Source organism: Amyelois transitella, chromosome 16 (assembly GCF_032362555.1).
Source record: "Amyelois transitella isolate CPQ chromosome 16, ilAmyTran1.1, whole genome shotgun sequence".
NCBI classification, from domain to species: Eukaryota; Metazoa; Arthropoda; class Insecta; order Lepidoptera; family Pyralidae; genus Amyelois; species Amyelois transitella.
The window spans coordinates 6,231,166-6,246,140 of record NC_083519.1 but is presented as its reverse complement, the minus strand read 5'-3'; the positions used below and the strand labels follow the sequence as shown (position 1 = coordinate 6,246,140).

General features: G+C 38.0%; 1 protein-coding gene across 4 annotated transcripts in view; it reads left to right on the top strand.

The window, feature by feature from the left end:
• LOC106129714 (tyrosine-protein kinase CSK) overlaps positions 1-14,975 on the top strand; it is a 29,348-nt gene that overhangs the window by 11,087 nt on the left and 3,286 nt on the right. For 2 of the 4 annotated variants that reach the window (XM_013328367.2, XM_013328368.2), the window contains exons 2-15: positions 3,597-3,685; positions 4,695-4,811; positions 6,149-6,229; positions 6,338-6,413; positions 6,732-6,831; positions 8,928-9,074; positions 9,276-9,366; positions 10,421-10,540; positions 11,404-11,665; positions 12,136-12,301; positions 13,206-13,370; positions 13,679-13,895; positions 14,177-14,263; positions 14,565-14,783. In XM_013328367.2, coding sequence (XP_013183821.1) covers positions 3,638-3,685; positions 4,695-4,811; positions 6,149-6,229; positions 6,338-6,413; positions 6,732-6,831; positions 8,928-9,074; positions 9,276-9,366; positions 10,421-10,540; positions 11,404-11,665; positions 12,136-12,301; positions 13,206-13,370; positions 13,679-13,895; positions 14,177-14,263; positions 14,565-14,783 — 1,896 coding nt within the window. In that variant the 5' untranslated portion in view covers positions 3,597-3,637. Of the gene's footprint in view, positions 1-3,596; positions 3,686-4,694; positions 4,812-6,148; positions 6,230-6,337; positions 6,414-6,731; positions 6,832-8,426; positions 8,585-8,927; positions 9,075-9,275; positions 9,367-10,420; positions 10,541-11,403; positions 11,666-12,135; positions 12,302-13,205; positions 13,371-13,678; positions 13,896-14,176; positions 14,264-14,564; positions 14,784-14,975 lie in introns of those variants that run through there. The other 2 variants (XM_060948464.1, XM_060948465.1) reach the window with 2 other exon arrangements.

The following is a 14,975-nucleotide window of genomic DNA, read 5'->3' as shown; positions in this document are numbered from 1 at the left end:
GTTTAAGATAACTTCAATAATATAACTTCAATGATACGATGATTAAAAGTTGACTTACCATTTAAAATCACCACATTATTTTTACGTCTTGGTATTTCTAGCTTTTTAAGTAATTTTATTAAAGTTTCTTTTTTCAAACGCTTAAATGCTTTAAAACTGGGAACACTTCCGAAATGTCAGAACTCCCTGGGATTTAAAATTAGAGTTAGTATATAATTAGAATAAGATGTAGGGTAAGGTTGCTTAAATCGTACCACCGCCTAAGTCGTACCCCGGTAATTTCTCACTTGATACACAAAAAATGCACCATCTGATGACATTTATCTGAACTATTTAGTTAGGCAAACAAATTCAAACAAGTGGAACGCTGCTCGGCTTCGTGAAACGAAGATATTTAAAAAGTAAGTATTTTATACGTATTGCATTACAATTTTTGGCATCATCATTTATAAGCTATTTATGGCAGGATAGCGATAGTTAATTTATTTCTTTGACAATGTCTATTTAGAGTGCGTATCTAGCAATAGTTTAAGCATACTCAAACATGAGATATTTATAGGTTTTGTTAGTTGTTTTAATTTGAAATTCAGAAGTCCCCTCTGCTTAAGTCGTACCTGTGCTAAATTCCTTAGTCGTACCGGTACGACTTAGGTATAAAGAAAATTATTTAACAATTAATTTATTTTTTTATCAGGTTATAAATACTACATAGCATGAAAAAGATAAAATACAATACTTGGAAGCAAGAGGATATGGACCAGGCTCTATAATAGAAGCCAAGGAAAATATAAAGAAGAAGAAGAAGCCTGTACTAGATATGAAAAAAGTTAAAATTGAAAAAGGAATTAATAAAAGTATTAAAAAAGAAATAAAGAAAAGCAAAAAAATAAAAGCTAAAGCATCATGGTTATGCCAACTATGTAAAGAAGATCGCGAAGAAAACATGATCCAGTGCATTAAATAAAAAAATACATGACCTATGCGCTGGTGTAGAAAGTAGTACCATTAAAAAATATATTTGTGATATCTGTGTTAGTAAGTAGATTCGATATTATAACTTCTTGATAACCAAAACATGTTTCAAGTGATCTCTTGTTATTCAGTATTATTTCTATATAGTTTATTATGACTTCATTGAAGTCTATTTTCTAAGTACGACTTAGGCTATAGGTGGTACGAGTTAGGAACTGAGGCGCCTTAGTCGTACCGAAAGCAGGTTTGTTAAAATTGTTAATTTAACTATTTTGATGAAATATTTGTTAGTGTCTATAAACGTTGATGGACAGGCAACTAAATAAAGATTCGACAGATGTAAGAAGTTGTGTTTAATTTCAATTGTAGTAATTATTAGAGTAACATTTCCTTAGGGGGTACGACTTAAGCAACCTTACCCTATGTAATTAAAATAAGAGTAAAATAATTGGAGAGAGAGACGGTAAAACAATGAAATAAATTTGCTGCACCATACTTACGTTGTAGCTTCGAGTATGGGCAGCGATGCGTTAATTTGAAATGGCCTTTTTAGAGTAAAAATATAATATCGTTCTTTTATAAATCATAACTAACTAACTAAGGAACAAGACATTATTTTAATCAGACAAGTTTGTGCCAAGATGCGTACGGTAAACGGCAATAGTAACCATGTCCAACATGCTTTATGATTATGATCGCAGTTAAGTCGACGGTTAGAGGAAAGGAGTCTGCTGCAATAGTCATTAAGCTTCATATCCGCCAGCTACCATTCTAAGACAGCACATTAAAGTTAGATTATAAGTAATTCAAAAGTTAGCTCAACATAATACACGATCAATGGGCTGTTTGTTTTAAATAATCGTTCCTTTTGACTCTGCTGTTCATTTAACGCGACTCATTCTCTCACTTAATTTGAGGCCTTCGATTGTGGAAATCAAATCTTGTGAATATTTTTTTAAATATCGGCATGACTGATTACCTCATCCTGTCTATATTACATAAGCTGTACAGTAGGTACACGCGCAATACAAGGAGTCACGATAGCCGTCATGGTCCGTCGACGATGCTTGTCCATTACATACATAGTTAAAAGACACGTGTGAGTCAGCGAAGCAGTCCTATCTTTACCGTGTTTTAACAATTTTAAGTACAAAATTAATTGAGAACTTTACCCAAGTGCTTGAGTCATTTATTTGGACAATATGCTAGTACAATACACGTTTATGGCTCTTCATGTAATTAAATTAAATCAATTCTTCGAATTCTTCATTGCAAAGTGATGTAAGTACATGCATAGTAAACGTGCATATAAATATCTTTCTTTATTGTTAAGTCCATGCACGTCTTTCTATTCATGTAGTTTATTGTTAACTTTATTTATTGTTTCATTTGAATAATATAATAAACCTTATCAGTGCAATGATGACCTACCTACAATACATATTAGGACTTAGACTGTAAGGAGTAATGCAATTTGTTGGGTCCATTTGATGTAAGCCATTGATAAATTATCAGACAAATAGGTAACTAGTACTTACTTAAAAGTAGTCTCCCATATGTTCGTCCTTATAAGGAAATTCATAGGCGCAGCGTAAACTTGCTTGTCAACAAACCGATGAGTAGTGGCGCCAATCTGACCCACATTGTGGGAGACGAGCCATTACACTTCATTAATTGCCTACCTATCTGTTCATATTAAGTAGAACTATATCAAAAGAGCTTTTATTTTACTAATGTCCAAATCAGAAGCCATTATAAACATATAACCCTATGTAGTTAGGAAACTGTCGCGTGACAGTATTTACAGTAGAAGTTACTTCGTGGTAGTAACCCATTCTCTGCTCGACATCGTGGAAAAAGCATATTTTATATGTTCTCGATACTTTTTATAACCGTTAAGGACCAACTTTTTTTTTGCGACTTCCATACGAACCAAGCCAAATATTTCAATTGTCAAAAAGTCATTTGCTAGTAAAGTTTCTACCCTGTATTTTTGGTAAAACTTAAATACCTAAATTTAAACTGTCTTAATCTGTAACATTTAGTAGAAAGTAAAAAAACTTTGTTTAATTTTTATTATTTCGACCATGACGTGATACCTATTGAGTATTAATATGCTTCAAGCATTCTCATAAAATTATTTACGCTTCGCTCAATTACCGATAGAATTGATTAAATTTGTTACTTTCAAAATCTGTAGTCTGAAATATTTGTAAACTGAAACAACTGACGACCTTCGTGGCATTATTAGTTAACAGATCTCTACCATACTAAATGTCCTAGGTTACTTTACCAACGTTGGCTAACAATAAAACTAAATTTCATTGATATTTTGTTAATTAATTGATTTGCTCCTGGATTCTGGTTCTGTTGTGATTGTATTTCTATCCATTCTATTCAGTAGCTCACAACACAAGTTTAATGATAAAAGTTTATTTAAAAACATTAAAATTGTTAAAAAGCAATTGAAAATCCCATTTTGGGTTTGGTATACTCGTACTCGTTCATTTAGGTATCTCGAAATATCAGTTGGAATTTTAAAATGTTTGAATGGTCGACATATTGTGAATTTTTTGAACATCATATAATTCGCCTTTTACTTATGTTTAAATCTTTGTTCACAGATGATGAGGTGTAAACAGTTCTGGTAGGGAGGCGGCGCGACATGAACTCTGACGTTCATCGCCACCAGGCGCATCCGCCGCTTGCACAGGTACCAACCGAAATTTATCATTAGTAGTAAGAGAAAACGATGTAATGCAGTAATGCGTAGCAGATAATATCATTAACAAAAGAAATAACATTTCACATATTCAAAGCACCAAATCCCTGTACCTGCTGCGCTAGATTTGGCTCTGTGCCAAGGTTGAGATGCGTTCAAAAGATGATTACACTCTGTTGTATAGGATATTTATCTTTATTTAAGAGCTATCAAATCGATGTACTATCGCTACTACAAAAGCGGTTCGGTGTAAACGAGTTTTTTATTTGACGTTAATCATAGATACCGATGCTTTAATCCTTGGCAATTTGGTATGAATGAATTTGGCCACATGTCTTTATTGTAAGAATTACTTAACCGCTGATCAAATTTCAATATTATTGAGTATGGAAGCAGAAAGCCTGCGTTCAGTTTAAGGTTGATTCGCTATAAAGTTTTATAATTTTAATCGAAAGGTTTTGCTTCTCACGTAGGTTGTAATTATTATGAAATTTATTAATAAAAAATGTTAAAAAAGCCACCCTGCATAAATGGATCAACCGTCCCCCATGGTTTCACTCTTTCTTTCCTCTGTATTACTTATAGGTAGTGTATTGTATTCTTTACTATGGAGGTCGATTCAACATTGATACCTACTGACTGATTTCCCCTCTTACTCTGCGGTTAACTTAAAAGAAGCGAAAAAGGGACATTATGAGTTATGTATGATATGTATATATGTATATTGTACATGCCTTGTTTTTCAACGTTCGTGAATAAGGGGCTTGTACAGATGGATGATTTGATGAATGACGTGTGTTTTAGTGTGTTGTGTTTACTACCGCCGACTTTGCATGAAGAGAGTTAGAAAGTGTGCAGGTAATGGTGTGATGCCGGAACGACCGAACACTGATTTTTTTGGATGGACAGGTTATTAAAAAGGCTTGCTGTGTCTGGTTTCAGTCCGCCTGATTCCACCTCTAGGAAATAAAGCGTGATTTTATGTATATGTATTTCGCAGCACGGCGTGCACGCAGGCGCGCAGAGTGTAGGCCCGTGCGGCTGGTACTCTGCGTCCGCGGCCGCACCCACTGCGCCAGCGCGTCTCAAGCGCGCCCAACCGCCGAACCAGCTGCCAGTAAGTATCCAATTGATACGACACTTTAATTATTTTTTCAAGCACGCGCTTACAAATACAGTCTGCTACTTCCTTTTGGCATTTATCCCAATACATCTTTATTGGCTCTCTGGAGACATGTGCCTTTTAAGCACGATCTAAATCTGACCTCCACAACCTTTGAAACTACAACTACAACAAAGCTACACTAGATAAATGCCTATAAGTTGTCTTTTACAACATCCATGGGAAAGAGATAGAGACTATTTCTTTACGGTAGATACGCATTCATCCAATCATATGAAATTAAAGCTTTGCCGAAAGAAATAATGGCCAATTCTACATAGATGACACATGCTGCAAAACTGAAAACCTTCACTTCACCTTTACAGTTTCCTGAACTACTAACTGAATAACTATAAAGTCTATTCACCGATCTTGTTTACTAAAAAAAATATTCAGAACAAAAAGTTTGAAAACCATTATTTTATATTTCACGATGCGTAACCAGTGTGTCAAGGGTACACTAGTTTATGTGTGGACTAATCTAGTTGATACTAATGACGGAACGAAACGCAAGACGGCCAATTACATCCATGCACGTTGCACATACATACGCCCCCATCTATTGTTCAAATAAAAAAGTATAGCTAATAAATGCCGTTTTCACGTGGTATAGTATTCAATGTGTTTAGTTTAACTGTATCATCTGTACAGTAAAACGATTGTAATAATCTTGCACACGTCACCAATGATAATGATTAACGCAAGAATTCAGAGCGAATACGAAATAGTAGGTTGTTACTTAATGTCTCTTTGTTCGCAAATTCCATTTATCCTCTCGGTTGGCTTGTGCTTGAGGACAAAGATCCATTAGAAGTAGTTCAATAAATTGTGCTTAGCGTTATTATTGCAGCCACGTTTTCGAATACAGTCTGTATTTGTACAAATGTATTGAAGCTATTGGGAACACCAATAAGTACACACACTTTACTCTAGTTCTACACACCAATTTAATATTTAAATCAGCACATTAAAATTCTATTTGGTGTGTCGCCGTAGAAGTGTCAGATGTAACGGTTAATGAGAGTAGCTCGCGTGCTATTGCTTTTGCCATGCACTTCGGCTCGTTAATGTATATACATACTTAGGTCTTTAGCCAAGCTTAGACGCTTACCATGGAGTTAATGAATGAAAATGTTCCCACGACTAGAAAGTAAGTCAGTACAGACGCTACTGCAATTAATGGCGTTGGAGCGGTGAGCGCGAGCACGCATCTCTAATGTTTGTTTTATCCATAATGTTTTTGCACGAAAATAGTAGATAGTTATTTTTAACAAAATCCCAACTTGTTCCAGTCCGGAGGTGGTGTGAGCGGCAGTAATGGGCCACACGCGCCTCTCTCGCCCACCGCATTGCAGAATTCCGTTCCACATAATGTAAGTGCTGAATAATATATAACTTACTGTTTGCAGTGTCCCTGTAAAAGTATTATAGAGTTGAGAATATATTACCACTTTTTAAATGTTGATAACGTTCGTCAACAGAACTTAATGTCGTCGTCGGTGCGGGCGCCGGCCCCGACTCCTCGAGCCGCCATGCACACTTCGCAGACAACGCCTGGTATGACCCCAAATACACATTTCTAGCATAAATAATTTCATGAGTCCCTCTATGATGATGATGTTGATAACTCTCTTATAATTATACTGACCGCAATATAGGTACTTACATATCTACGAAATTACTTTTTTTTTAACTCGAACCTTTGTTTTCATTATATATGAACCAACACGCACTTGAGTATGAGGATAATAGCGAATCTTTAATATAAATCCATTCTATATATAATATTCAGTTGAATATTAATTAACTAGCGAGGCAGTTGATTCTTAATTCTTATGTGGTACAGTTGTAATTATTATGAAAATTAACTTTCAGTGGTGGTGTCGAAAGGTGCTAGTGATGTGTTGGTGAACTCTACTACGGCTCAAAACCCACCGCCGGTCGGCAATAGGCTGGTCAACATGTCGCAGTGGTCGTGAGTAGTCTTATTGTATTTGTAGTAAGGTAATATAAATATATATTTATGGTACAAATCACAAAGCTTTGTGCTTACCGAATATCTAATCTGTTAATGTTGATTTGACAACTTTCGTCTTTTTTCTGGTTTTTACATATCGACGGTCCTCTGGTCTCCGACAAACTCAAAGGACAGCAAATTTTTTTGTAAATATTGTCTTACATGACTTGTGTCCTTGGAAATATGAACATGAACTGAAACGTGGCCGAAACTAAAGGAAACAACAATAGAATTTAATGGCTTGCATATACAGAATAAGATAGTAAACATTTTTTATGCTAATAACAACTGAAGAATAATCTATAAAAGATTTGAACATGTCAGTATTTCCGAAAATTACAAAGTTATCATTTTTTAAAATTGCAATAATTAAATAAAAACGTCTGACTTAAATACAAGTATGAGTAATTTCAATAAAAGGGACTAGAAATTGACTGTTATCTTTGAGAGATAACCTTAACTATGGGATAGGTAATAAATAATATACCTATTGCTATTCTTCCTAAATGAGTCATCTTCAGATTTTGTGAATAAAAGTGTCATTATCTTTAAAATATTCCTTTCATTTAAGAAGGGAACATAAAAACAAGGGATCATAAATTTTTTTACTTAAAAAAGGCAGCTGAAGTAATATCCTTTTAGGTAAATATTTCCGAGTTTTTTTTTTATTGAAACAAATAGACCACTATAATTTAAGTTTAACGCAGGCGGTAAACGGAAAGTTATTTAATTTAATTGTTTTTCTGTCTATATATTTTACATCGTACCTTGAAAAATTGTATTGTTTTTAAAATTCTTAACATTGTAATAAATTCAGACGTCAATACTAATATTTTAAAGAGAAAATATTTATATATTTGTTTGCGAAGAATAAACTCAAAAATTATACATACACTACACATATACCTTATCCTTTATGGGGTCTACAAAGCCAACGTACTCGCAAAGAATGAAAGACAACGTTCAGCTGTATGGCTTTATGATGGAATAGAGATTTGTTGCTAGCCCATCGTCTAAAAGAATCCCAAGTTAGTCTGTCCCGTTGTCGCATTTAACGACATCCATGGGAAAGAGATCGAGTTGTCCTATTCGAAAATCCCGAAAACCATACGACACTTTACAATAACTATTTGACCGACTTGATGATATTTGGCATAAAGATAAGTAACATAGGTTACTTTTTTCTGAAAATAACCACGCGTGCAAAACACTGCAAAAATATACTGCGTGTACTGAAACTAGTTCCATTTCATGTGAGTACGTACTAATTATGTTTTAAGCGTTTCCGTTTGTATTCATAAAGGACTGTCTTAGAAGATGATAACGATCATATATCTTTGCGTACTAATTCATTACTAGTCCACTCCATTGTTGTACTTACTTCGGGACCTGTGGTCCGCTTTACGACGTTTCTTTTTCCATTTCTTCCGGAATGCAGCGTGAAAAGTACAAACAATTTTTAAAGCTTGAATTGATCTTCTCCAAGATTATACACTTATCAAGATATTTGGAGTACCTACTGTTAAAGTAATTTGTTAATTGGAAACGTGTCAGCTATTACAGTATCAGGTTATCGGCTTTATCTCGTTGATAAAGCGTTGATACAGCCAGTCGGTGTGTGAACGATGGAGAGCGATATCGCAAAATGTTTTCACAAGCCTCACAAAGTGAAATTATTTATACCACCGGCACAGGCATACGACGATTGCGAGTAAATGGTTTTGTTTTTTTACATACTTACTTTTGTTTATGATGTATTCTTACGTTGAGTACTTATTTTTATCAGTAAATGAAATTTAATTTAACAATAATATAAAATATAGGTAGCTTGTCGTACTTTCACTTCGTTAAATTGTCTAAAATTTTATAAATATGTTTGATATCGGTTTGATATTTTTTTATTTTTTTTGATATTTAAAGATCAGACACTGAGCCGAATTCTTATGGGTAGTATTCCATAACTCAATGATACACGGGATTTTTAGTTCAGAGGCGAGAATCCGACAACTGTGTGAAATAGGCCATGTGTGTAACGTATCAATTTTCCCCACCAGATGGCACCACGGCGCGATCTCCCGGGAGCGTGCAGAGGCGCTGCTGTCGGGATCCCCGGATGGCGTGTTCCTGGTGCGGGAGAGCACCAACTTCCCTGGGGACCATACGCTATGCGTCAGATTCAGGGGACGTGTCGAACATTACCGGTAAGTCTTTATTTTAGCCATCCAACTTAGGATTATAACAAACGGAGGTGCCAACTTAGTGAATTTGTGAAACAAACACTTATGAAATTGTATACAGGTGTCCCATGTTTTTTAATTTTTTACTTAGAAAATTAATGCCAGGAAGGTGGTAATAATAAACGACCTGCAAAATAATCTCACCTAAAAATATTATTGTTCCAGTGTAAAATGGGCGACGGCCCCGGACAGCCAGAACCAGCGGCTGACGATTGACGACGAGGAATTCTTTGACACCATGACTGATTTAATACATGTAAGTTAAACGGTTTTTCTAGTATCAGCTAGGAAACCACCAATAATTCAAAATTACTGGCTTTCTTGGGATTCTTATTTAAGGCGATGGGCTAGCAACCTGTCATTATTTGAAACTCAATTCCATGATTAAGTCATACGGTTGATCGTCACCCTTCAGTCTTTTCAAAATTCTTGACAAGAAGTCAAGTGCTAACCGACCTTTTCAGCGACACTGAAAAGGCAAAGTTCTGGTGTTGAATCGGAGAAGTGCCTGTGGTGCGTAAGCACTTATCAGATGAGTAATAACCCCTTCGATAAGCACTCGCACGACCATTAGCAGATCACTGAAACGCTTCACTTCCAAGACGCTATCCTGAAGCCCTTCGGAGAGCACTACTGCCACGCCGTTCTCGCCACCAGGCGCCCTGTGGTAAATCAGCTTGTAGCCATTTCCAATAGACCGGGATCTGTTGCCTTTCCAACGAGTCTCCTGGAGGAACGCCTCGGCCACCCTCCGCCTGGAAAGCACATCGCCAAATTCTCTCGCGCGTCCGGTGAGCGTGTCAATGTTCCACGACGCGAACCGGAGCTTGAGGATGGGGGCTCGCTTCCCTTGTCGCTAGCCGTGCCTGCCCTTGGCACGGTAGCCCTTGGCCACATTGCACAGGAACCATGCGATACTCCTGCGCGCCGTTAAGCGGCGGAGCCCTATATCTGGATGTTGCTATTCTTGGTCTCCATATTTGATTGGTTAAAGTTTTACGATCGGCCGCCTGCCTGACGACAACCCTCATTGGGAGTTCTTTAGTTGCACTAGGAAGTGCTTATTCCCTAAGTCGCCTTTTACGACATCCACGGGAAAAAAATGGCCACTCCATGTCTTTCCTATCCGATTCTAGAGTGCTGGAAACCACACAGCACAACGATCAACAAATGATCTTGAAATTCCCTTGTGGTGATTGGTATGCCAGGGAACGGACAACGGTTTGCTTATGAAATAAAAACCTTAACCAGTCTGCCATCGACCCTCAAAGAATAGAGTATTTACGAATTGTATTATACATCTTTTTCAGCACTATTTGGAAGACGCGGATGGATTGTGTACGAAACTAGTTCGGTGTCTCCCGAAAGCGTCTCCCAACGGTGCCAATAACAATGGAGCCGTACAGCCCGCTTACCCACCTCCCCCTCAAGTATGTATTGTTTAAGTTGTCTTAAGTTTTAAAATTTATTATGTTTTGTGCCATGTAAAATTTACTAGTAAAGTTGGTTGAAATGAATGGTATTGAAGGAAGCCCTTTTAGGTTTTAAATTTAGAAAAAAATACAATTGTTATGAAAACAAGCTGTATTGAAGTAGAAAATCATTTTCTATCAGGAATGCTTGTATTTCTACAATATTTACTTTGAAGACATAGTTGCAACTTCACACGGCGATAATACTGTCACCGATGACTGGCCACAGATATGGAGTTATAATGTGTTGTATCGTCTAGTTAAACACGTTACATCTGTGTAACCGTTTAATTGCTTTTATTAAATTTTAATCACGCACAACTTCAATCCGCACTAGACCGTGTCGTCTTTTTGTTGGTGTTTATTGTATGTGATTATATATACTGTTACATACATATTTGTGAAATTATTGCGCGGATTGGTTAAATGCCCGAAGGTCGTGAAATTTATTAGTATTGTCATGAGATTTTATTGACTTTGGTGTGCAAAAGGAAGTAAAATAATTTGATTCGTATCACTTTTCACATTATTATTCTCTAACAGTGGGAAAGTGGAGGTATTGTTGTTTACCTACGTGTTCTTAAACATATTTCTATAGCCAGATTCTCGTAATATTAGGAGAACGGTCCGGTATTTGTACACGAGTTGATGCCTATCGGTGTAAAACTCATTACATTTTTGCTTTAGGCTCGACTATTGTGAAAATGTTTATTTAAGTCAAGTTAATTTTTGTGTTACATTTTATTAATTTTTGATCTTTGAGAGTTTTAATAACTCACTGTTTTGTCGGTATATTTATTTGTGTGTATGTGCTCCCGCAGATCCCCGTGTGCGCGGCGCCGCCGCCGTACCCGCCGACACCGGCGGTGCCGCCGTTCCAGCAGCCGCACTCCCAGCAGCTCCACTCTCAGCAGCCTCACACTCAGCTGCCCCACTCTCAGCAGCCTCACTCTCAGCTGCCCCACTCTCAGCAGCCTCACTCTCAGCTGCCCCACTCTCAGTTGCCTCAATCTCAGCAGCCGCACTCCGCGCACGCCGACCACGTGGACGGCACGCCTGTGCAGAACAACTTTATTGATGCGCGTTAGTATACCATTACAATTTACCTCTTATGATCGTTACTACGTCTGATAGACTAAAAATAAAATTGTAAAAATTTCGGAAAACGAACTCTGAATTTGGAGCTTGTAACGGCTGTATGCAAATCGGAAGAATCGAGAAAGTGAACACTGTATTGTCGATTCACGTTAATAAGGTATATTGTCTTATCTACCTTCTCTCTTACTCTGCATCGTTCTCAAATAACCCCCCTAATCTGATTGAAGGCATGTCGCGTTGCATAGAAGTGCTTATAAGAATGGTAGACTATCTCACAATATTTCCGTTACAAAACAAAGTTCGATTCAATTGTCACATTAATCGGTAATTTGTCAATTATAATATCGGATGTCTCTGTTCTGTCTGTGAGAGATGAGCTAACAGACGTGCCTAGTATTCGTATTCTTATATAAATATAGTCTTATATTGATGTTCGCGTGAATATCGTTGTACAGATTGGAGGATAGACGAGCGCGACCTGGAGATCCGGGAGAACATCGGCAAGGGCGAGTTCGCGGACGTGATGCTCGGCATCCTCAACGGCTCCCAGAAGGTGGCCGTCAAGATCCTCAAGGACCGGGAGGCGGCCAGCAAGTTCCGGGCCGAAGCTAGTGTTATGGCGTAAGTGGGCATACATATCTATATGTGCTATTTTTTATAAATAGAAACTAACAAACTTCAAAGAATGCGAAGTCAGAAGATAGTCTAAAGAATCCACTACTGTTGAAAGTTTGAACAATTTGTTTCGATGTTTTGCACGTGTGAACATAAGTTACATCTACAAAATGCATCTTTAATTGAAGTAAAGCATTAGAAAGTTCTTTCAGTTATATGTACTTGCTTACTACAGTATGAGCATCGGAAATGATCCCACGTTCATAAAAAACGAATAAATTAACGTATTCTCCCTGACTGTTTAAGTATTGATATCTTCCCATCACTATTGTAACAAAAAATATGCTTCTCACTTCATAATTACTAATATGTAAAGGCCTGTCATGTTACTTTTTAAACTGTGTAATTCAGAGGCACGAATAACATAATTAACGTAAATTAATCACTATGTTGCATGATGGCGTGCGTTGAATACTGTTTCTGGTTGAAAAACTGAAATGTTTGTTATGCATTGCGAATTGCTGTTTCATCTTGATATTCCTATTTGCATACTAATAGCAGCATGTGTATTGGCTTGGCAAAGCGAAACATTTGATCATTTTTAACGTGAAACATGGAATTTAAATTTGTCAAAACATTCGTTAACATAATCACGCCTCTTTCCCAGCGGTGTAGGTAAGGACTACATCTTTTTACTTGCCACAATTCGTGCATACTTTTTCGCATTTTGGGTCCTACTCGCCCAACCCTGATCTTTTAAGTTTCCGTTGTGACCAAATATATTTTTTTGATGAAAATAGTATTAAAATTTCAAGAGGTGAAGTTATCTCGCAGGTAGAACTTGTTCGACTGTTTCTTTATTTTTTTTTTTCCTTATAAGCTTTTGACATACTACAATCTATGCCTCCAGATCACTGAAGCACGAGAACCTGGTTCGTCTCCTGGGCTTGGTGTTCAGCTCTAACGGCGGCACTTGTATTGTGACGGAGCACTGCGCGCAGGGCTCTCTGCTGGACTATCTGCGCAGTCGCGGACGACACCACGTTACCCAGCTCGACCAAATTAATTTTGCTTAGTGAGTATATCTCGTTAACTGTATTTTTAAATAGAGAAGACCGTTCTTTATGCTTAGTTTATGGAATAGCTAGCAAGTGCAATGTATTTGCCCTTCATGTATTTTGTTATTCTGTAACGTTCTGTGTCATTGATAAACAACCCAAATATGTCTCAGAATGGTAAAGTGTGACGGGAGAGCCAAATGACATTAAAAAAGCTACATAAAGTATTCTCTGTTTGTTCAAATATCGATCGAAAGAGAGTATAACATGACGTTTGTAACTGGTATAACCTGTACTTATAGTAAATTCATCTACTATCTTCCAGTGACACATGTTGCGGCATGGAGTACCTGGAGCGCATGCGAGTTGTGCACCGCGACCTGGCGGCACGGAACGTGCTGATTTCCGCCACCGGGACGGCCAAGGTGGCGGACTTCGGCCTGGCGAGGCCGGACCGAGAGCGAGACGATCCCGCCGACCAGCTGCGGCTGCAGGCCAAGCTGCCCATCAAGTGGACCGCGCCCGAGGCTCTCAAACACAATGTGAGTGTCTCTGTCTAGCTGAACTAGCAGCCACCGGCTCAGATAAGGTAGCGGTCTTCGGACTGGCGAGACCGGACCGAAAGCGCGACGACCCTGCTTTAAACACAACGTTATTGAATACTTATCGGAGGTAATGCAGCCCCCGTAGTACAGCATGTATGTAGGATGATGAAATGCAAAAGATAAAATAGTTCTTATTGACCTACAGTAATACTATTATAGCATATAATTAAAAATAATTTTACATATTGTATAACATTTATTTTTCTTTCTTTTTACAGAAATTTTCTAATAAGTCTGACATGTGGAGTTTCGGTATTCTCTTATGGGAGATTTACTCGTTTGGAAGAGTGCCCTACCCTCGAATTGTAAGTATATTTTCTCATTAAAATTTCAATGTAACTAATAAACTATTTTTCCTAGTCTGACACTGTTAGTCTTACATACCAATAGCCAACAGTGATTACTGCTTTTCCTGTTTTTTCATCACTAATTAATTCTAAAACTGAATTTCTTAAATGGTATTGGCCACATCTATTGTTTTTACTAACACTAATTTAAAAAGAGAATTGTAGTCAAGTTCTGCTTGCAGCCAGTCACTCGCATAATTTTAAACATCGAACAGTGTTTCACTACGAGAAAGAGAATACATGAGTGTTATACCTTCAGCCGCTAGCAGACGTGGTGCGCCACGTGGAGCGCGGGTACCGCATGGAGGCGCCGGAGGGCTGCCCCAGCGGGCCCTACGACGTGATGCGCGCCGCCTGGCTGCCGGAGCCGCGCCAGCGCCCCACGTTCGCGGCCACGCGGCTGCAGCTGGCCGCCATCCGCGACGACACGTTGCAGGCCGCCGCCGCGCACCCGCCCGCACTGCCGCCCGCACTGTCGGTACGTGCCGGACCGCTATAACTGGCGCACGCCCTCGGCTCCGCCAAATCCTCTTTTAGTGCACGTTCATGGCTCAATACCAGTTCGGGATGTGCGTTGTCTGTCAGTCAGTCAATCTTGTCCATATAAAATAATAGTAATACAGTACTTTGACAACATCATTGTCTTTTACCGTATTAGCATAGGCTATTT